The 22,345-nt window shown below is 47.4% G+C and overlaps 1 protein-coding gene across 1 annotated transcript in view; it reads right to left on the bottom strand.

The window, feature by feature from the left end:
• SCNN1B (sodium channel epithelial 1 subunit beta) overlaps window positions 1-22,345 on the bottom strand; it is a 55,589-nt gene that overhangs the window by 15,557 nt on the left and 17,687 nt on the right. The window contains exons 2-4 of the mRNA XM_031433057.2: window positions 7,394-7,712; window positions 4,763-5,039; window positions 2,473-2,663 (exon numbers count right to left, since the gene is read on the bottom strand). Coding sequence (XP_031288917.1) covers window positions 2,473-2,663; window positions 4,763-5,039; window positions 7,394-7,704 — 779 coding nt within the window. The 5' untranslated portion in view covers window positions 7,705-7,712. The remainder of the gene's footprint in view (window positions 1-2,472; window positions 2,664-4,762; window positions 5,040-7,393; window positions 7,713-22,345) is intronic.

The raw sequence follows: 22,345 nt of genomic DNA, 5'->3' as shown, positions 1-22,345 counted from the left end.
CCACCACCTTCCACTCAGACTGCCGAGGGCTGGAGGAATAGGCTTGGGAGGGGTGGGTGGGGAAGGAAGGTGATGATCTCAGTTTCTGATGAGGTGGTGGACTGATGCAGGCGGGCCTGGCCCAGGCTGCCACCTCTGCCACTCACCAGCTGTGTGACCTCAGAGACGTTGCTTAACCTCTCTGGGCCATGATTGAGTCATATAAAATGAGGGGAAATAATAGTACCTTTCTCATGGGCTTGTGGCAGGGTTAAACTGGTTTCATACATGCAAAGTGCTAAGAATAGTGCCTGGCGTATCAGAAGGGCTCAGTAAATGTTAGCACTATTATTGAAGAATGAGTTCCCTGTCAAATGCAGGTTTAATGAGAGCAATGTTGCGTCCATCAGTATTTTCAGCCTGTCACGCATATCAACACATTTCATATTCAAAATAACCCTGTAGACTAGGCACTGTTATCACCTATTTTATGGAGAAGGAAAATGGAGGCGTATCAAGGTTAGGACGCTTGTCCAAGATCACATAGCTTGTAAGATAGAGCAAGGATTTGAACCCGGGGGTCTAACTGCAGGGTCCGGCATTGACCCCTTCGCTAGACTTACTCCTCAGCCATGGCCATGCCCCAGAAGTTCTGTGGCCAACACCAGGTTTTCTGCCTGCCCATCAGCCATCTTCTCTTTGGGGACCACCCTCCATCCATGTGACCCAGATGCGACTCGCTTTGGAGGGCACCATCCTGGCAACAAGCAGGCCATCTCCAGTAGGTCCAGCCCAGCCTGGTGGCCTCGGGACCTGGATCAGCCCAGGAAGCGGGCGGTGCAGTTCAGGGGCCGGGCTGTGTGCAGGACGCATGGCTTGGAGTCCTGGGATCCAATGGGAAAAGCTCACACGTTAGGCACCAGGGACCTGACAGCAGATCCCGGCAGATCCTAGCCCAGCCCACTTTCCCACCTGACTCTCACTCCAGGGCGTATTCTGACCGAGCAGACAGGCCATCTATTTGAAATTACAGTGTTACATCTGTCTGTTTCAGCTGAGAGAGTAAAGATGAACTTACGGCCAGGGCACCAGTCCACTGGGTACCCAAAGGCAGAGCTGCTGGGAATGTTTGGGCAAATGTGCTCTGAACCAAGTCCCCTGGCCCAGAGACAGGGGTTGCAATCCAGCCTGCAACCAGCCAGCCAGCCAGGCGGCCGCCCACCAGGCAGGACGTGTGCCGTCAGTGGGGACACCATCTTGCAGCTCTTTCACCTGTAGGGCTGTCCTTTTCTGACTCGCATGATGGACCAGGGGTACAGCTCTGCCTACTCGGTGGGCCTTGATACCCTGACACTGCCTACAACGTGCCCGTCCACGAGTACCTGTGCATTCTGGGGGACAGAGGGTCTGTAACTGTCAGGAGATTCTCAACAGAGGTTCACAAAGGTTCCTGAGTTGCCTGACTTGGGCTGAAACCATAGTCCCAGGGAGGGTGAAACTAGTAACCTGTCACTCACCCAAAGCAGCAAGACTCAGCAAGAAGTCCCTTTGTCCAGAGGCCCGAAGTGTGGGAATTTGAAGGCCCAGACGAGGACACCAGCACCTCTGGGAAACGGGACTGGCCGGGGCCCAGGTGCTGTGCCCCCCACACCTGGAGGCCTGGCCACGAGGCCGGGGGGACCCTGGGGCCTCCTCAGCTCCGCCTGTGCCCAGCTAGCTGCCCCAGAGCTGGGGACAGAGCTTGGCTCTCAGGCCCAGGGTTTGGATGGTCAGAAGCCGGGGAGGGAAGGAGGTGGAGATCCGTGGACCATTTGTTAGAGGACCTCAACATTCTGCCATCCTCTCAACACTGGGGATTGTCTGGGGAAAAGAGCATTGACATGGACACCTCCAGGGCCCTGATCTAAGTGCTGACATGAGCCAGCTCATTTACTCGTCACGGGGAGCCTAGGAGGTGGGCACAGTTATTGCCCCTGTTTTGGGGATGAGAACACAGAGCAGTAAATCCTGGGGTGCCCGCCCAGATCCCCAGCTGCTGGGTGTTGGAGGGCTAACGGCTCACAGCCACCCCTTCTCCTGCCCCCCTTGCCTGGGAAGTCAGGAGACCCCACCCCATCCTCCTGGGAATGGCGCACAGCCAGAGTGACTGGTGGGGACACGCACAAGGGGCCAGCCCCCAGCTTAAGCGGGGACAGTTTTGTGGTGCCAGTTATGGTCCGGACCTCTCGGCGGATCAGGCGAGGCCTAGACATCACCTGTGACCACATCCTCCCTTAGCCCCTCCTTCTTTCCTTGTCTTACTCTCCTTACAGAACTTTCCTGAAGCGTGTCCCTCATAACTGATGGGCCTTCCACGCATTCCTGTCTCAGGCTCTGCCTCTAGGAAATCTGACCCAAGACACCGAGGCATAGAAAATCGTGGTGCAGGCTGAGCGGCCGAGCCGGGCTGTGGACGCTGGCTGGCGGTGGTGCGGGACGCGGCGTGGCTCTCACCTGTAGCTGCAGGGCTCCGCCCCGAACAGGCAGGCCAGGATCAGCTGCTCGCCCGAGTAGCCCATCGTCACCAGCTCCTGTCTCGGAACCTGCGAGAAGATGTTGGTGGCCTGCAGGGTGTACCACTCTGTCACGGCCTGGGTGGCGCTGCTGAAGTTCCGGAAGGTGCACACGGTCCCACCGCGGCTGCACTGTGGGGACCAAGAGGGGTTCCCGTGGGCTCGGGGCTGCCAGCTGCCCCTCCCCTGGCCATACTGGGGGGCTGGGGCCGCCAGCAGCTGGGCCACTGGGGAATGTGTTTGCACTCAGGGTCACACGGCTGCGCGGTCACAAGGACTCACACACACAGCGCCAGCCACCCCCACATACAGCCTCAGGCATGAGCAAACACACGCCTGCACACACGTGCACAAGACAGACCCCACTTTCTGACATCCGAAGCCATACGATGTCACGCGGTCACCACCAGGCACACACGTGTGTCCCTATATCAAGACTCACACAAGTGGCACCACATTCACACTAAGTGGACAGCAGACACACTCGGAGCCTCCACGCCCCGACTCCTTTCTCAGTCCCATCCCGAGACTTCCAGAGGCAGCTCCCTGGAGGCCGTGTGGACCATGGCGGACTCAAGACTCGAGGTTCTACTTCCCCCTTGGCTGGGGAAGAACAAAGCCTTGGCAGCCTGAGCTGCCACCTCGCCACAGCCAGTCCACCACGAAGCCCTGGGTCCCCTGTAGACACAGAACAAACTAGACCCTGGGACTCCAGCCTCGGCCACGCTGCCTCTATTGGCGCTCATAGTGGGAGCCCAGGAGGCCTGAGGGAGAAGCTTCTCCTCAGTTCTGAGACAGCCCTCATGGGCCAGCTCAGGGCGCTGTCCTCAGGCCCGTTCCTGGAGGTCCTCGTCCCCTCTGAGGGAGGTGAGGATAATATTTAAGGCTCAGTCTGTTCTTAGGACTTCAGGTCTATTATGCCATTCAGTTCTCACACCAACCCTAGTCCATCATTGTGAACACACTGAGGCCCAGAAAGGTTACACAGGGGTGACAGGAGCAGACGCCCGGCCCACGTCACACCCACACAGCACCGGCCTGACCCTGAGAGCTGGGGCAGCCACGGGGAGCAGCCTGCTTTATAGATGAGGAGATGGACACAGGCAGCCGGGTAACTGTCCCCCAAATCAGTGGGGCGTTGGGTCAGAGCTGGCACGGGGCCTCTGGAGTCCTGTGCTTTGTGCTAGTTTGTGTGGAAAGGTGGGGGTTTGGGGCTGTGGAAGTCCTGACCACGCTGGGGCCATGGGAGGCAGTGGCCACCTTCTGGGGGGTTTGTACAGCCCCGGCCTGGGTCCCCAGCCAAGGCTGATTATAAGAATCACCAGGGAGCCTATTAACAATACAGATGCCTGGGCCTGGGCCCAGAGCTGCCCATTCAGCTTCCCCAGGAGTGGGGCCCCGGGATCTGTACAGTCACAGAGCTCTGCAGGGGTCCACAGACATAGACAGGGGCCCCTCTTCCCACTTGCAGGCTTGGGGGCACCCCAGTATACCAGTTTTGATTTAATGACTGTACTGCATGGCTGTGGTTTTTCATCTGCTCAATATTTATGCCCCTGTCTTTTGATAAGAGTTAATTTGCCTTTCAGGGGGCCATGCCTTCCCCAACCCTTGCTCAGTCCATGTGGTCTCCTAGAGGCTGACATCACCCCCAGCTCCGGGACACATGATCCAGGGCTAGCCAATCACGAGAGCCCATCCTCCAGTCCACAGTGACTGGTTTAGGACATGCAATCTGATGATCAGTCCCAGGACTTTTGCTGGGACCACTGGGTAAAAAAAAACAACTCTGTTTCTGGGAGAGTGCTAAGCTGGCAGGATATAAATCTGGTATTTCCAGGGCCCTCCACGTGGAGAGAGCCTGCCAGAGAGTGAAGTCAACTGAGAGAAAAGTTGAACCAAGGTGGGGAGAAATGGAGTCCTGACGACAGCATTTGATCACCTGGATCCAGCCACACCTGAACCCAATCCACCCCTGGACTTTTCAGTACGTGAAATAAAGAATTCCCTGTTTTGCTTAAGCTAGTTCGAGCTGGGTCACTAGCATCCAAAAGTGTCCTGAATAACATACCAGCTACTTCTATTTTTTAAAAAGCTCTGCAAACATACAAAATAGGCAGTGGCTCCAGCAGTCTTTCCCTCAGCAAGACCCAGATTATTTAAGGAAAGAAATTCCCATCAGCATTACTGGACAGGGCCCTTTGCTCGACCTGTGCCCAGGGCCCACTTACTAGTCTCATGGCCACTTTGCACCCGTGGGCACTGCAGCTCCTTCCAGGTGCTAGGCTGCTGCTTGCTGAGCCGTTGTGGTTGTCCCCAAAGAGGTCAAGGACTACTGGTTGGTGGGGGTTCTGCTCATCGATAAAGACCAGAGGCGTGTGGTTCCAGATGGTGAAGTTCAGGGCCCTGGTGGCATTGATATGGCTGAGTTCGGGAGCCAGGATCCTCTCCAGGACTGCCTCCATCAGTTCGTCCAGGTCCTTCAGCAAATGCTTGACTTTGGAATACCTGGATGGAGGGAGAGGGCCAGGCAGGGGGGCAGCTTCAAAGCAGAGCGACTGCAGTCTGGGATCCCCTCCTGCTCCAGCTCTGCCACCACATGTGAGAAGAATGCCCCCACCCCCAGCACCCACCTCTCTACCCACCCACCCATTCATCCATGCATCCTTCCACCCACTCACCCACTCAGTCATTCACCAAGTATCTGGTGAGCACCTACTATGTGCCAGATCCTGCGCAAGGTACATGGGATGTTACAGCAAACACGACGGACCAGGTCTCTTTCCTTATGAAACTTACATTCCAGTGAGAAGGGATCTTAAGAGCTCATGGTTCTAGATCACTTGCCATGTGCCAGGGGCTAGGTGCTCCCTACGTCTCATTTTATTTAATCTTTGCCACAGTTCTGTGATCATCCCACACATCGATAAAGAAACTCTGGGAGTGGCTGTGATTTCCCGAGCTCACCCCACTGACGAGGGGCAGAGCGGAGATTGGAACCTGGGTTTGGTGGGCCCCAGTAGGTGTGTTTTGTGTACCCAGGGCCCTGACGTCTCCCTCCCAGGAGGGATGGAAAATGTAGAGGGGAGGGGCATGTCTGTGATCCTAAGATCCTAATTCTCCAGCAGCGATTTGGAGGACAGAAGCCAGTTTCAGGAGGGACAAGGTGGACGGGACTGCGGGGTTGTGCTCCAGTATCTTTTCCCAGCCCCTGAGGCTCCCATATCGGAAAAGGTGACCAGTCAGTCTGGTAGAAATGTGGCCCCACCAGGACCTGGGTGGGGGCCCCTGGCCTTGCACCCCAGTCACCCCACACCCGATTTACTCAAGACCCTGCCCTAGAGTGTGGTCTCCAGGGTGTGTATGTCAGCTCTGGCTGGAGGACTTCCTGCGGGAGAGGGCACTTTAACTCTGGTCCTGGTACAAAGGCGTACAGCACCCAGAGCTGACACCGGCTGTCCCCTGACCATCACATCAGCTACCCACGTGCACACAGGGAGAGGAAGATGGGGAAAGGTGGTGGGCTGTGGGGTGGGGGCTGCCATGACAGCCGAGACGGCCACAGTGGCTGAGGGGCTCGGGAAGTTCTGGGTTTGAATTCATGGGCTCTGGGTTTGAATTCTGACATGCGACTTAGTATCTGTGTGACCTTGGGCAAGTGAACCTCTCTGAGGCTCTGTTCTCTCATCTAAAAAATGGGGGGAATAAAATATTTACCCTAGAGGGCTTTTGGAAGGATTCGACGAGACGATGCTTATAAAGCACTTGGAACGCTGGCTTGGGCAGAGTGTGTTGTTACGATAATTATCAAGAGTTTTCTGGAGTAGTTTCAAGGACCCACCCAAGCAAGGAGGAGCCCTATTACTAGAAAGAAGTGACTTTCTGATAGCTGGAAATGTCATCAGGAAGTGTGAATTAGTGTCTAGGACCTTCTTTAGGCTAGAAGGTCCCTGTGTTCCCTGTGACTCAGACATGCTGGCTCTTCTTTCAGTTCAGGCACTAAGCTCTGTCTCGCCCCAGGGCTTCGGCGCGTGCTGTGTCCTCCACCTGGGGCGTTCTCTTCTCTCTGTCTGGCTAACTTCTACTCATTTCTTGGGGCACTTTTCTCTGACTGACCTTCTGCCTCTCCTCAGCCCTGACTAGTTTGGGCCCCCTTGGGTGTTCCCTTCACAGGCCTTGCCATCAAGTGGTTAAACAGCTGATCTGGGGTCAGATCAGGCCTGGGTTCAAACCCCACAGTTGCTCACTGTGTGTCTCTGGGCAAGTTCCCTCACCTCTCTGAATCTCCATTTCCTGACATGTGAACTGGGGCTACCACAGTACCGCCCACTCCTAGGGTGTTGTGTGGGTTAGAATTACACGAGCTACCCAAGGAACACTCAATGCACTGCCTGGAATTTCATAAGCACTCGACATAGGGTTGCTATATATACAAATTTTTTTTAATCCCCACAATTATAATGAATTCAGTATCTATGGGGAAAAGATTAGTGTCTGTTTTCTCTGGTAGGCTGTGACAAGGGCCCTTGTTTTAGTCACTGACGTATCCCTGTGCCTAGAACAGCACCTGGCAATAGGAGGTGCTCAGTAAATACACACTGAATCAATAAATAGGCACTGATGGGCCGGAAGGCAGGGACTACCAGATATTTTTTGAGGTTCTTTTTAAACCTAGGAGGGTTACAAATTTTGAATTTGACTTGCTGCAAAGGTATAAAAGCAAAGAAGAAGACAGAGAGAAAGAGAGAGAGAGAAATGGGAAAAAAGGAAGGAAGGAAGGAAAGATGGGAGGAAGAGGGGAAAAGCAAAAAGAAAAGCAAAGCAGCCCCGCTGAGACCGGCCCGGCTCCAGGGACCACCTACTGGAAGGGGCTGGCGTTGCAGATGGTGACAGCGGGGAAGTCCATGGTCTTGAAGCCGATGGAGAGGGAGACGCTGACCTCCCAGCTCAGGTAGGTCCTGATGAAGACGCCCCACTGCCAACAGACGATGGCGGCGAAGAGCAGGGTGATCACGAACCACATGGCCTTCTTCTTGGGCCCCTCGCAGATGATGCGCTTGGGGCCATGGGTGTTAGTGTTGTCACAGTACCACACCAGCAGTTCCTTGTACGTGTAGCCGGGGCCCTTCTGCAGCCGGTGCAGGCACTTCAGCAGGTACTTCTTCATGTGCATTGTGGCTCCTGCAGAGAGACCCCGGACAGCACCATCAGATCCGACATCGGCCTTGCGTCCGAGGATGTCCCAGCAGTGGCCAGAGCATGGGCATGGAAGATGGGCAGACCGGCCTTCTCTCCACCCGTCCCTTCCTTCCTGCCATCTATCATCCATCCTTCCAACCAACCAACCCCAAAGCATTTACTGAGTGCCGACTGTATGCCAGGCACTGAATTAGCCCCTCTGGCCTCAATGGTGAGCAAAATGGACAAAGTTTCTTCCTTCTGGGAATTTCCAGCTTATCAGACAAGTTACTTACACTCTCAACTCTTCAGATTCTCCAGGGCAAAATGGGGATACCTGGATCCAATTTTTATAGGATTGCTGACAGGCTGAAATCAGGTGAGGCATAAAAAGTGCTAAGCACAGCACCTAGCAGACTACATGCTCAGTGGACTACTCCACTGTCACTAGCTGTTGGCGCTGAGACAGACGTCCATCAAATAACCCATCAAAAATGCATAGTTACCAAGTGTGATAGGAAGGATTGGGACCCTGAGATCTCAGAGGTGGAAGAGGGTGGTGGTGAAGAATGGGGACTCTGGAGCCAAACGTCTGGCTTTGACTCTGAGCTTTTCCACTTTCCAGCTGCGTGACTTTGAGCAAATCACTTTCTCAGGACCTCAGTTTCCCCGTCTCGTAAAATGGTGGAACAACGGCCTCCACCTCTTAGGGTTGCTGTGAAGACTGATTGAATAAATACATGTAGAGTGTGGACAAAGGTCTGGCACTTAAGTGTCAGCTACTGTTGTAACAAAGGGGAGCCCCACCAAGCCCCAGGGTCCTTGGAGAAGCTGAGTTAAGGACAGAAGAGGAGTAGGGGGGCAGGAGCAGAGGCTGAGGGGGAGGAAGCCTGGGGAGGTGAGTAGAGTTGGACCACGTGGGGCCTCAGGGGCCATGTTAAGGATTTGGGTTTCAATCCCAAGACAGCTAGAGCTGTGGAGTTAAGGACGTGTGATGCCGTCCACTCTGAGGTCTGAAAAGAGCGCCCCAGCTGCTCGGTGATGGACTGGAGTGGGGTGAGGAGCCCTGGCGGCTGGCTGCAGGTCGGTGAGGAGTGGCTAAGCTTTCTGAGACTCTGTTTCCCATCCGCATGAGCAGACAGGGTTCTTGTGGTGCTCACAGAGCCTGGAGCATGATGGCTTCTCAGGAAATACCTCTTTCCTCCTTCCTTCTTCCCAGGAACCTTCTGTAGGAGGACCCCAGCTCCTTCCTGGGGTCCCAGTTGGCCAAAGGCCACCTCCTTCGTGAAGCTGTCCTGACTCCCTGGCTGAAATGACCCCTGATCTTCTCTGAGAGCCTCTGCCTTTCTGGGGGCCCTGTGGTGGGCAGGGCAGTACCTGCTTCCCAGCACCCTCTCCCCTTGCTCAGATGTTTCCTCAGGTGAACCCCTCCCCCAGTATCAGCTGCTGTGAGTGTCCAGGCAGACTACCACCCCTAGCTCAAGGTGGGGTCTCATGACCCCAGTTTGGACCACTGGGACTCAATTCCATTACTTTATGCTGGAATAACTGAGGAAGAGACCTCCCTGTTAGCTAAGACTACTAAGCTGGTGGTATTTGGCATCACAGATGGGGAGACTGCCTAAGAAGGCCAACACAGAGGAAAGCAGAGGCAAAAGATGGAGAGAGAGATTTCTGATGATATCATTCGAACACCTGGATCCAGCCATTCCTGAAGCCATTTATTTCCAGACTCATCAGACATGAGAACCAATAAATTATCCTCCTTACTTATGCTGATTCAGACTGGATGTCTGTCATTTGCAACCAACAGAAAATAAATTCACCTTGTTCTACTCTGTGTCATAGTTTCTTGTCCTGTGGCTTCTCACTCCCATGAGATCATAAGCTCCCTGAGGGTAGCAGCTCTGAATTCCCAACAAGCCTAGCACAGTGCCTGGAACTCCACCGAACAGCAAAATGAATGCCAGATCTTCATGTTTAAAGAGAGATCTTAAACATACCCAGGCACCTCCACTCCTGACCTAATTTTCTGACCCAGTAACATCCCTCAGCTTCCTGGCCAAAATATTAGAAGCTTTAACCCTCTAACTCCACTGCCTCTGCTTTCTGATGGAAATCGAGCTTCAAGTGCCTGTCCAGACCATCATGGCTATAGGACAGACATTCATAGACTAACCCAAACCCCACCTTTCCCCAGAGGATTCATTCCCTGCTCTGGGATAATAAAGTAATAATAATTACAATAAAAACAACTACAAGAGCAACATCGAAGCACAAGTGTTTACCTTGATCTAGCCACTAACAGGACTTCATATGTCATTTCATTCTTACCCATTATTATCCACAACCTTAAACTTGGAAAGGACCGGGGCTTCACCCGTCTTGCGTAGTCCAGCAGCCCAAGGTCCAAGAGATGAAGAACGCATTTCAGGCTCCAATAAATAGTCGGGGTAGAAATAGACCAAGGGCCTCTTTGATATCTACCCTCTTCTATTCTCATTTAATCACTCCGATTCAGTCAAGAAGAAAGTCTCAGGTCCTTAATTTCTGTCTGAGCCCCGCTTATCTCCCAGTTTAACAATGAAGCCTCAGGCTCAGAGCCGCGTCATGCAATAGTAACTGGTGGGAATCAACAATCTTCTGTTTTCACTGGCTTTATTTTTTAGAGGGATCTTCTATTTATGGCAAGAGATACTACTGACTTTTGCTTTAGGTTCATAAATACACTTAGGTAAAAAAAAAAAGAGAGAGCGAGAGAGTGAAAGACTTAAAGAAAAATACTGAGTAAACCATAGTATTACACGCAACAAGAATTGTGACCACAGGGAGCAAATAACCGTTTGTTGAGAACTGCTTACCTCCTACAAGTCTGGTCCCTTGGACCATGAGCCAAGTAAAAATCAATAAATGCTATAAACAAGTTTATGTTGTTCCTGTCAGGTTTCACTGCCAAGGTGATAGACGGTCTGTGTTTGGAATGTATACACAGCTTGTGTAGAAAGGTTTGAATCAGCTTACAGCTTAAACCAACCCAAACAAGCCAAGTGGAGATTGAGTCCAGGTATGGATGCAGGCAGAGTGGATACCGTCATGCTTCAGAGAGTCCCAGATCACTATCTACACTTTGGCCCGGAACTCATGGTAAACATTCCTGGCAGCCAATGCAAAAACAATTGATGCTGTGTACAACGGTTTCTGTTTTCTTAGAAAAGAAAACATCTGCTCACTTTCAGAGACAAACTGTTCCGGAGATCGGACTCCGTGTCCTGGGGGCACAGTAACTGGGTGCCCAGTTTGTGTCTCTACTCATTATTTTGACAAAAGACACATCAGTGCTATTAACACGGTCAGTTCTTCTGAACCTTCTGCATGAGGGGTTGCAAATGGATGAGCCAAGAGCTGTACTGGGTTTGCAAAAGTTTTTGTTGTTGTTGTTGTTGTTTTGTGTGTTAGCACAGGATTTTTAAAAAGATAATTTCCTTTTGTAAATAACAACTTTATTGAGATACAATTCACATACTATATGACTCATCCATTTAAAGGATAGATTCAGAGGATTTTAGCGTATTCATGGACTTGTTCAATCATTACCAACATACACTTTATTTCTTTAAAATTTTTTTTTAATTTCTAATTTTGAGGGGAGGTAATTAGGTTTATTTGCAGATTTATTTATTTATTTAATGGCAGTACTGGGGATTGAACCCAGGACCTTGTGCATGCTAAGCACACACTCTACCACTGAGCAATACCTTCCCCCCACCATATACTTTAAAATGTTTTCATCTTCCCCCAAAAAACTGAACCCATCACCAGTCACTCCTCACTCCTTCCTCTCCCCTCCCCCCACTCCAGGCAACCTTTATTTTTTGTCTCTATAGATTGTCTGTTCTGGACAGCTCGTATAAACAGAGCTGTATATTATGCATTATATACATTTTGTGGCTGGTCTTTCACTTAGCATGTGTTCAAGGTTCATAACGTTGTACCATGTATCAGTACTTTATTTCTTTTCATTGCCAAATAATATTCCATATTATGGATATATCACTTCTTTTTTTTTAATTCATTCATCAGCTGATGGACATTTGGATTGTTTCCACTTTTTGGCTGTTTTGAATAACACTGCTATGAACAATCACGTACACGTTTTTGTGCGGACAAACGTTTTCACTGCTCTTGGGTATGTACCTAAGCGTGGATATACCAACTGGATCATACGGCAATTCACGTTTAATCTTTTGAAGGACTGCCAGACTGTTTTCCAAAATAGCTGCACTGTTTCACAACTCCACCAGCAGTGCATGAGGATTCCAGTTTCTCTACAACGTAACACTTGTTATTATCCATTTAAAAAATTACGACAGCCACCCTCGTAGGCGTGAAGTGGCATCTTACTCTGGTTTTGGTTTGCATTTCCCTTATAGCTAATGATGCTAAGCACCTTTTCACGTGCTTATGGGCCATTATATCCATTATATGCTCGATGTATCTTTTTTTGAGAAATATCTATTCAGACCATTTACTTATTATTTAACTGGGTTATTTGGCTTTTTATTATTAAGTTGTAAGAGTTATTTATATATTCTACTCACAAGTCCGTTTTCAGACACAGGGTGTGCAAAAATGTTCTCCCATTCTGTGGGCTATCTTTTCATTTTCTCTCTCTCTTTTTTTTTTTTTTTTGACATTTTAATGTAATTTAATTGAATTGCTTCCAGAATCTTTTCATTTTCCTGATGTGTCCTCTGAAGCACAAAAGGTTTTAGATTTTGTTGGTGCCTAACTTGTCTATATTTCTTTTGTTGCTTATGCTTTGGTGTCATAGCTAAGAATTCACTGCCTAATCCAAAGTCATAAAGGTTTATTCCTATGACTTACTCTTAGAGTTTCATAGTTTTAGCTCTTACATGTGGGTCTTTGATCCAGTTTGAATTAATTTTTGCATATGGTGTGAAGTGGGGATTCAATTTCATTCTTTTGCATGAGAATAACCACCTGTTTCAACACCAAGACTGTTTTTTCCCCTTTTTAATTGTCTTGGTGCCTTTAGTGGCTTTAAAATGTTTTTTTAATTTAAAGAAACCCTAAATAAATGGAGAGATGTAGTATGTTCGTGGATCAGAAGATTTAATATTAAGATGTCCATTCACCTCAAATCAAGCTCTAGAGTTAATTCAATCTCAATCAGAATCCCAGCAGACGTTTTGCAGAAATTGACAAGCTAATTCTAAACATTATCTGGAAAAGTAGAAGAACAAAGATAGAAAAAAAATCTTTTGGAAAAGAAGAACAAAGTAGAAAGACATACATATAGGATCTGATATCAATACTTACTATAAGGTACAATAATCAGAACAGTGTGCTATTCGTGTGATAACAGACATATTAATCAATGGGACAGAATAGAGTCCAGAAAGAGCCTTACAAAGGACCTCAGGTAATTCACACAGAAAGGACTGTCTTTTCAACAAAACATGCTGGAACAATAGATCTGGATATAAGAAAAAGGAATCTCAACTCCTACTTCACACTAGATACAAAAATTAACTTGAAATGAATCAGAGACCTAAGTACAAGAGCTAAAACTATAAAACATCCGGAAGAAAGTCCAGGAGAAAATCTGTGCAATCCTGAGGTGGGCAAAGATCTTTCAGATAGAACACTGAAATCAGACATCATAAAAGAAAAAAAAAAACAAAAAACCCTTATACATTGTACTTCATTAAAATGAAATCTTATGCTCTTCAAACCACACTGTGGAATCTGTGTGCAGAATGTATAAAGAATCCTTACAAGTCAATAATAAGCTAAACAACCCAATCAAAAAAAAAAAAAAAAAAAGGCAAAAGATTAAAAAAAAAAAACTACTTCGTAAAAGAAGATATATGAATAGCTCAAAAGCACGTGAAAAGATGCCAGCATTGTTAGTCATTCGGGAAATGCAAATCAAAAACCACAATGAGACACCTTTCCCACCCACGGAGGACTGACAGTATCTAGTGTTAGTGACAATGTGGAGCAATTAAAACTCCCCCATGTGACTGGTTGGAATGCAAAATACTACAGTCACTTTGGAAAACAGTTTGACAGTTTCTCATAAAGTTAAATGGACACTTATGTGACCTGGCAGCTCCACTTTTATTTATCCAGAAGAACTGAAAACATACGTTCACACAAAGACTTGCACATACATATTTACAGCAGCCTTATTCATTAGTAATCCCAAACTGGAAACAATCCAAGTGGCCACCAGCAGGTGGGTAAATAAACAAATTGTAGTATATCTATATAATGGAATCCTCTTCAGCAATAAAATGAACAACTATTGATACGTGCAACAACATGAATGGATATAAAGAAGCCATTATGTGGAGTGAAAGAAGCTAGACATGAAAACATACATACTATGTGTATACTACGTGTTTCCCTTTATATGAAGCCCTGGAAAAGATGTATCTATAGGGACAAAAAGCAGATCAGTGGTTCCCTGGGATCGGTGTGAATAGGATTGATTAGAAAGACACATAAGGGAAACTTTTGGAGGTGATCTTGAGTGAGATGGTGTTAACTGGATGCATACATTTGTAAAAACTCATTAAATGCTATACTTGACATGGAGGCATTTTAGTGTACAAAAATTACATCTAAATAAAGTTTTAACAAAGCACTTAATTAAATCCAGTGCCATCTCAAAATTATGCAAGTTCACATTTTAAAAAAAAATCTTGATTTTTTTCAACTTTTGAAAAATCAGAAAGGTCTGATGATTGTTCCCACATGGCAGCATTCTCCTGGAACTGACTAGCAACTGTCCCTCTAAGATGGAGCCTGTGTGCCCTGGTTCACCCCGATTCTCCCCATTCCTTATCTTCTTAGCCCACTTCACTCATTTTTGAACTCCCTGCTTTGGGGTATGTGGACATCTGACTTTGTGATTCCTGTAAATTGCAGGTCAGATGCTTTCATTAAAATCCCCTGTACTTATTTTTGCAGCAAAACTTCAATTATCCAAGGTTATCAGGGAATAAGGGTTCTGGGAAGCTGGATTTTTATAGGTAATTGAAGGTTAACCTGAAAATGGATTGACTCTGGTTATTGAAAAATCTTTCATGTTTCTGCCCCTGCTAGGGCCGCCCCAGAACATGACTGACTCTTTGTTCTTGAGCACCTGGCCAGGTCAGAGCCATCGATGCGGCTCGCTATTCCAGGCTGGAGACGGTGGGGGCAGAGTTTTGCAGTCGGCACATCAGAATCTCTTCAGGGGCCAGGACATACCCTGGACACCATTTCTATTTACAAATGCAAATATGTGCATTCCGAACACCCAGATTTTGGACTCTAAATACCATTCCTGATGAAAAGGAACCAGGGCGTCTTAGAGAAACGGCTGATACCAGTTTTGGTGCCGGAAATTTACAAGATGAGGCTGGGATGTCTCACCCTATCAGAAAGCAAAAGAAGGTATCAAAGATGCCTGGAGTCGGTCCTTCCTTGAAGGGATGCTCACTGGCAGAGACGGGACAATTTGAGCATCTGTCTTTAAAAAGCATGCAATTAATTGAAACATATTAAATGCATAAAAAATCCATGAGTTCATAGTAATACTGAAAAAAGAGGGGAGTAAGTAGAATATTAATGTTAATAATAAGTAAGTATCATTAATAAATGGGTCCCATTCAGGTTGTTGTACCTGAATTTTGGGCATTAGCAGCTATTATGCTCAATAAACTTATTAATTTATTGCAAGGAACTATAAATTTTGAAATCCAGCCTGTTTCTGTATGGCCCCCAGGCTCAGAATGGTTTTTATGCTTTTAAAGAGTTATTAAAAAAAGAATATGAGAAGTTTGTGGCCCACAAAGCTTAAACTATTAACTCTCCGGTCCTCCTCAGATTTACTGTGTCTTACATGTTTGCACTGAATAAAAAGAAATCCTTAAAAATGGGTTTTCATATAAGTATTTGTACATTTGATTTGTTATTTGCCCCCCCAAATACCTGCTAATTCAGTGCTTCCCAAATATCAATCATTGGCATACCACCTTCACAATTTTTGCCAAATCTCTATAGCACTGGTATGTTTTATTCACTTAATATATCGTATCACCTCAACTTACTCTCTTTGCTTACAAAATTCAACCTCATCCTAAGCAATGTTATGCCTGTGAATAAATTTGATGTGCTATGCCATTTTTTCTTAGTACATACTAAGATAATTTCACAGTTTAAAAAAGGGTTCCTCTTAAAAGAGGAAATTAAAATAATCATCCGGATGACCCTTGAGGAAATGCTCTGTTCATTGTTTTCCACCCAGTTGAAGGACAGGATCTCTATCAAGTGTTTCCTCCTGGGTCCTCATGTCAGCCCTTCAAGTATGTTGAGTATTTCAGCCATAATTATGCCCATTTCACAGAGACGGTAACACAGAGGGACTCACTCATGGTCACAGTGAGTCAGGCAAATCTGGAAATAGAAACCAGGTCACCTGGCTTCCAGCCACCTCTCACTGACACGCTTGATGGAAAAACCTGACCTCTTGCTCCCGCTTTGGTGGGTGGTGGGGAAATCTGCAGTGTGGCAACGGCCATCACCTCCTTTGCCCAAGGCTGCAGCTCCTAGAGCTCTAGCCAAATGCAGAGGGACTGATAAAAGTAAGAAGAAAAGTGGCTCCCAGGGCGGCAGGGGGAGGGGCAAAACAGGGGAAGGGGCTTAAAAGGTACAAACTACTAGGTATAAAAAAGATAAAATACAGAATGTAATGTACAGCCAATATTTTATAATAGCTTTATATGGAGTTTAAGCCATAAAAATACTGAATTACTATGTTGTACACCTGAACCTAATTTAATAATGTAATTAACTATTCTTCAATTAAAAAAAAAAGTGGCTTGCTCCAGCCCTCCAGGAGAGGAGACAAAATGGTCTTCTTTGAGCTGATCAGAGATGGAGAATGCTGCCACAAAGTGAGAGAAAAGAAAGGGCAGAACCATATACAGAGCTGGTGTGCATTTGTGTAAAAAAAAAAAAAGAAAAGGAAACAGAAGCATAGAGACATTTCGTTGTGTGTGGGTAGCCTATCTCCAAGGGGCTGCACAAGACATCTGGGGGCATCCCGGGGAAGGAGATGCGTGAAAATAAGTTACTTCCTTTGCGTCTTTTGTATTTTGGACCGTATCAATGGTTAATCTACTCATTTATTCAGTCAGGAAATACTTATTAGGCACCTGCTGTATACTCAGCACTGTTCTAGGCGTTTGAGCATCCATCAGTAAACAAACAGTAAAGAAATCCCTGACTTTGTGTAGCCTACCTGATCCCAGGAGACAGAAAAATATATATTTAAAACTCCATTTATAAATTTATGCTGATTTGAGTTAAGTTAAAAAAAAATTCTGAATAGCAGCCATCAGATTCACAAAGATTAAAATGTTTTGTAATACCAACTATTGGCCGAACACACCTTTACATGCTGGGGGGTTTAGGTTGGTGCAGTCACTGGAGAGTAACGTGGCAGTCTCTGTTGCATTTAAAATGTGACAGCCACGACCCAACAGTTAGTTCCACGTCTTGCGCACGTGTCCATACGTGCTTGCTTGCACGCATGTGTGCATAGGAAGGCTGGCGATTGCAACACCGTAAATACCCTCAAAACTGGAAACAACCTCACCGGCCAGAACGAAAAGGCTGCTGGGGAGGGGTGGGGGTGGATGGGGTGCAAACTGCTCACCCCAAGCACTATGGGAGCAGAGCAAGGAAGAACAGGCTTAGTGTGGAATCTGGCTGCAGAAAAAGGCTGGACTGGAGCCGTCCCGACAGGTGTGCCTGGAGTGAGTGCTTCAGGTGAGCCAAGGGGCTGATGCTCTTGGCCTCTGGGTGGCGGGGCTGGGCTCGAGCACCCACCTCCCCACCGCCATTGGGCACAAGCCGCCTTGCCCTTTTACCTCGAAGCTTGATACACACATGCTCATTCTCTATCCTCTGTGATGTGAGAGATTGGAAGGCACTGGTTTAGAAGCGCTATCATGTTCATTCCAGCCCTGAAATGCTAAGAATTTACGGCACTGTCAGGCTGAGGTCATGTCTGAGTTCTCTGTGGTTGGGGTTATGGGTGGGTTACTTTGCTCTCTCTCTCTGGGGTCAAGGCAGTGACCACACTCCCTCGATCTACAGAGATGTCCTTTGGGGTCACTGCCCCACATTTTGGGGTGGTGTCTGGGGTGCTGGGAAAGGAAGGGGGCCCATTAGGCACTGAACATGGCCCGGAAGGAACGAGAACAGAGTGGTGACCCTGACAGAGCCAACGTGGGGGTCACAGCCTGTGGGGCACAGACTGCCGTCATCACCACCCGAGCACCACGCCAGGCTCCATCCTGCCTACCTGCCAGCTTGAAGTGGCTCTGCTGTGCCAGTCTGGCTGGTCCTGGGATGAAAGATGAGTAATCATGTCAGATAAGTGCTCAGAGCTGCTGAAGAACACTGGCCACACCTTGCAGGGAGCACGACCAGGGTCCTTGGAAAACACGGTCTTGTGAACAGATGTGGAGCCATAACTGAGGTATTTCCTCCCTCGAGCCAGCTCCATGGAGGCCTGGAGCACAGGAGATCTCATTGCTCAGAACTCAGCACACCATGCAACCTCACCCCCCAGGGACCACTTGAAAAGCAGGTGGCAGGATTCAAAAGAGAGGCATTTGGGAGGAAACGCTTTGTCAACGCCTCATGGCCAACTGATGCTCTTGGTGGTAACGAGGAGTCTGTGGCCCCAAGAGTGGCTACTTTCACCTACTTTTCCCTCCAACCAGCTGGGGACCGAGAGCGATTATACAGGTTGGGTGGGTCTCTTCAAGTTGGAGGAGTGCAGGAAAGAAGCTGAAATCCAGACCATGCTCTGTATGCCCAGTCGTGGACCCCCAGGGGCTGTGTCCACACAGAGGGGCTCCTTTTTCTCATTTGAAAGCAGGCGTCTTATGGGGGTGGTCCTGCCTAGCATCAGCTTCTGGTCGGAGCCATATTCACCAACATCTGGCTGAGCTGGGCCATATTTTCCAAAGAAGAGTCTCCTATGCCTTGGCTGGAATGTGGGGTGAATTTCCCCCAATACAGGAAAAAATCCAACAAAGACAGAGTTTTCAAGAAAGGCTTACCCACAACTCCCTGGGCAGGGGAGCAGCTCAGGACTTACGTGCTAGAGCCGAGCTCTGGGTTTGAATCCAGGTGTGCTGTGCACACTTAGGGAAGCTACATGGTCTCTCTGTGCCTCCATTGCCTCATCTGAATACTGGGGACAATATTACACCTACCTCTGAGGGTGCTTAGAACAATGCCTGGTTTACAACAACATACGCGCATCAGCTCTTACTAGCTTTTTTTTGAGGGCCTATGCAACTGGCGGAATAAGATTGTTTTCCAAATACAAAAAGAAAACTGCAGTGTTTAAAATGAACGAAACAGAAAAATGTCTGCACACAGATGCCAAGCAGACAAATGCCTCTCAACTCTTAGGTGGTGAAGTGCAAAGGACAAGGAAATTCTCTCTCTTTTTTTTTTTTTTTTTTTGATGCTGAAAGAAATAAAGATCACAAAAGGATGAAGAACCTCAGTCTGCACTTTTCCTTAAGCTTTGGTACACCCTGAGGGCACAGACCCGGGGACAGCTTCCTGGTGACGCTCCACCACCCACTTCTTAAGAGTCACATTTACCAGCTCCTGCCAAGAGCTTAGAGTCAAAAGCCTGGCACCATTTTACTTTTTTTTAAAGACCCACACATACAACATAGGAGCATCAATAATAGTACAAGGAGATCCCTTGTACCCCTTCAGATGCCAACCTGATAATCCAACGTGTAAAGAAAATCTCAAATACACAGATCTGTTGAAAAATCCCACTGCAAAAATAAACACTCAAGTCAGGATGGTGAAACCAGAGCCCACAGTTCAGAGGCATTTACCACAATCTTGCAGGACAGGACTTCCATGTTTAAAAGTGGCCGGACCAGACCAGCTTCCAGGTTTCAGGAACTCAAGTGATGCGTTATTGCTGCCTGCTTATTTTGAGCACCTTCTGGGTTCTAGATCCAACTAACACTGGAAGGATGAAGAAGCTCCAAGAAGCTGCCTCTGAAGACAGAGGCCTCTTGCGGCAAAAGTGGGTCAAGGATTGGAGCTGAAGATGCTGGCTGTCTTTCTGTTCTCAGGGACTAACTGTTCCGATGAATGAAAGCCAATCTGAGTGCCCCCTTCATGATCTGGGCTGCACCTGGGTACCATTTATACTCTCATCAACTTAATATCTTTCTTTACATTGGCTCACTCTTCTTTTCACTTAAATACCTATGTTAGCTTTGTCCTAAGCAAGAATGTTCCTCAAATCACAGGTTTGTTGTTACTAATTATATATGTTTCGATTACACCTCAACATAAATAATTACTGGTGAGATGAAAGACATTTGTCTGCACATCACCTAAAAACCATCTACACACACCACACTACAAAGGGAGACAGATTCAGCAAAGATCATCCCTTGTCTCATAAACGCACCAGATAAGATAAAATGCCTTGCTACTTGGACCTCAAAGACAACCCGCTGTCCTGACCCCACGGCCCCCAGCTGCTGTAGACATTAGGGTTCTTACAAAACCTGTTCTGTAGGTTTCTCCGCTCCTGGGTCTGGGATTATATCAGCCTCCATCCCAGGAGTAGCGTGACAGGTGTCCTGTCTCCCCAGCCAGATCCCGAACTCCAAAGCATCAGATGTGGCCACAGCTGCCATAAAATCACTTTCTTTTTGTGTGGTCTTTAAGGAGAAACATGCGTGCACCTGGCCTTTGCACTGCATGTTAAACCCTGCAGGATCTGTCGTCGTTACGAGGCCAGAGTGCTCCTGGTTGGGCATTTCCCTGTCCACCTAGTAACCAAGTACCACAGGTGGGTTTAAAAGTGACCACACCTTGTAGCGATTAAACACTCACTGCCTGGCTTCTCTGCCCATGGCAAGAAAATATAAATGCACCACAGGAGCAGAAGGATGGGACAAACTATGAGCACAGGCACACAATGGAAGATAGGGAAGGATGATTAATTATTTTTCTTTGAAGAAAAACTATGGATTTCCAGGTATCTATGTGGATAGGAAAAAAAAAATGTGGATAGGATTAACCAAAATGTCTATAGTGATTATATTTGGGTGGAAGGGTCTTGGGTTGTTTAAAAATATATATATTTTAGTTTATCCATGTTTTGGAACTTTCCTACAATGAACATATACTGCTTGTATTATAAAAAATAGTAAATAGAAATACAATTTTTTACAACAACACAGAAAAAAGCTTATGCTAGACTGTTACTAGAGAAAAACGACTACATGGAAAAACCGACTGTCAGAAAAAACAGTTGTTAGGGCAGTGGGAATTATAAAATTTACTTATTTATTTTGGCAGAGGGTGGTAATTAGGTTTATTTATTTATTTATTTTAGAGAAGGTACTGGGGATTGAACCCAGGACCTTGTGCATGTTAAGCATGTGCTCTACCACCTGAGCTATACCCTCCCCTCCTAGGATTTTTCTTTTTTTTTTTTAATTTAGGCTTTCTAGAACTTCTTAGATGCAACTCTGGGGGAAGCCGCAGCGGGGATGCTGGATTGGTTGGATTTAAGTGTCTACTATTCGGCAGAATGGGGGTCTGTCAGAGACGTTCAGATTAGATGTATACTTCAGCTTCTGTTCTAATCTTTGGAACTGTTTTCCAAATTTTTCTGTTACTTTGATAGTTTTTTTTAAAAAAAATTAAAAAAAAAAAACAAACAGACAAAACGGAGGGGTATTCAATCAACTAGGAAAACCTGTCTGGGGTCTCCAGCAGCCTGGTAATTCTTTCCACAATTTATGCAGAAGGATCTTTTTTTTCCCCTTTTGGGGACGGGGTGAGCCAAAGATGGATTTCAGAAGAGGTGGTGGCATCAGAACTTGTATTTCCTGGATGACTCCTGTCTTCCAAACCCTTGTTGACAGAGTCTTAATGCTGTGTTTGCTTCCTCATTGCCGAGGACTCGGCTACACCAGGCTTTATTCTGTACGATCACAGCTACATGGGAATACACCTCGCCCACCAGGCCCGGTGCCAGGAGCAGTGTCATCGCGTCCTGATGGATGGATGACTTGGGGGTGCCAATGGCGAGCACACAAGCCCTGCCCCTACCCAGCCATGCAGGTGGCCGCTTGCCCAGGGTGGGTGGTGTGTGTTGACAGCTGGCAGGGAAGAATGTGGTCAGTTTCATTCGCTCCCTACCTCTCCGCCTGCCAAGGCTGGAGGTAACTTGCAGTGGAGACTATCTGCTGAGCCTTGGAAGATACCAGGGGCGTGAAGGGTAGAGATGGAGAAGGGAGGTGGTTACTGCCCTCAGAAGAAAATGCACTGTCTCAGACTAGAGACAGAAAAATAAGGTCAACTTGGTCATATTTTGAGGCTCACAAAGTAGGTCCAGCTCCCCAGCCTTTCTGATTCTTATTGGGAAACATGAATTATTCTAATATCGTTAAAAATGTGAGCTTTGGAGTCAGACAGACTTGGGTGGAGAGACTTGGACCCACCCCATCACCTCTCTGAGCCTCATTGTTTTATCTGTCAACGGG

Source organism: Camelus dromedarius, chromosome 24, assembly GCF_036321535.1.
Source record: "Camelus dromedarius isolate mCamDro1 chromosome 24, mCamDro1.pat, whole genome shotgun sequence".
Taxonomy (NCBI): domain Eukaryota; kingdom Metazoa; phylum Chordata; class Mammalia; order Artiodactyla; family Camelidae; genus Camelus; species Camelus dromedarius.
The sequence above is the reverse complement of the archived record's forward strand: the minus strand, read 5'-3'. Positions and strand labels throughout refer to the sequence as shown.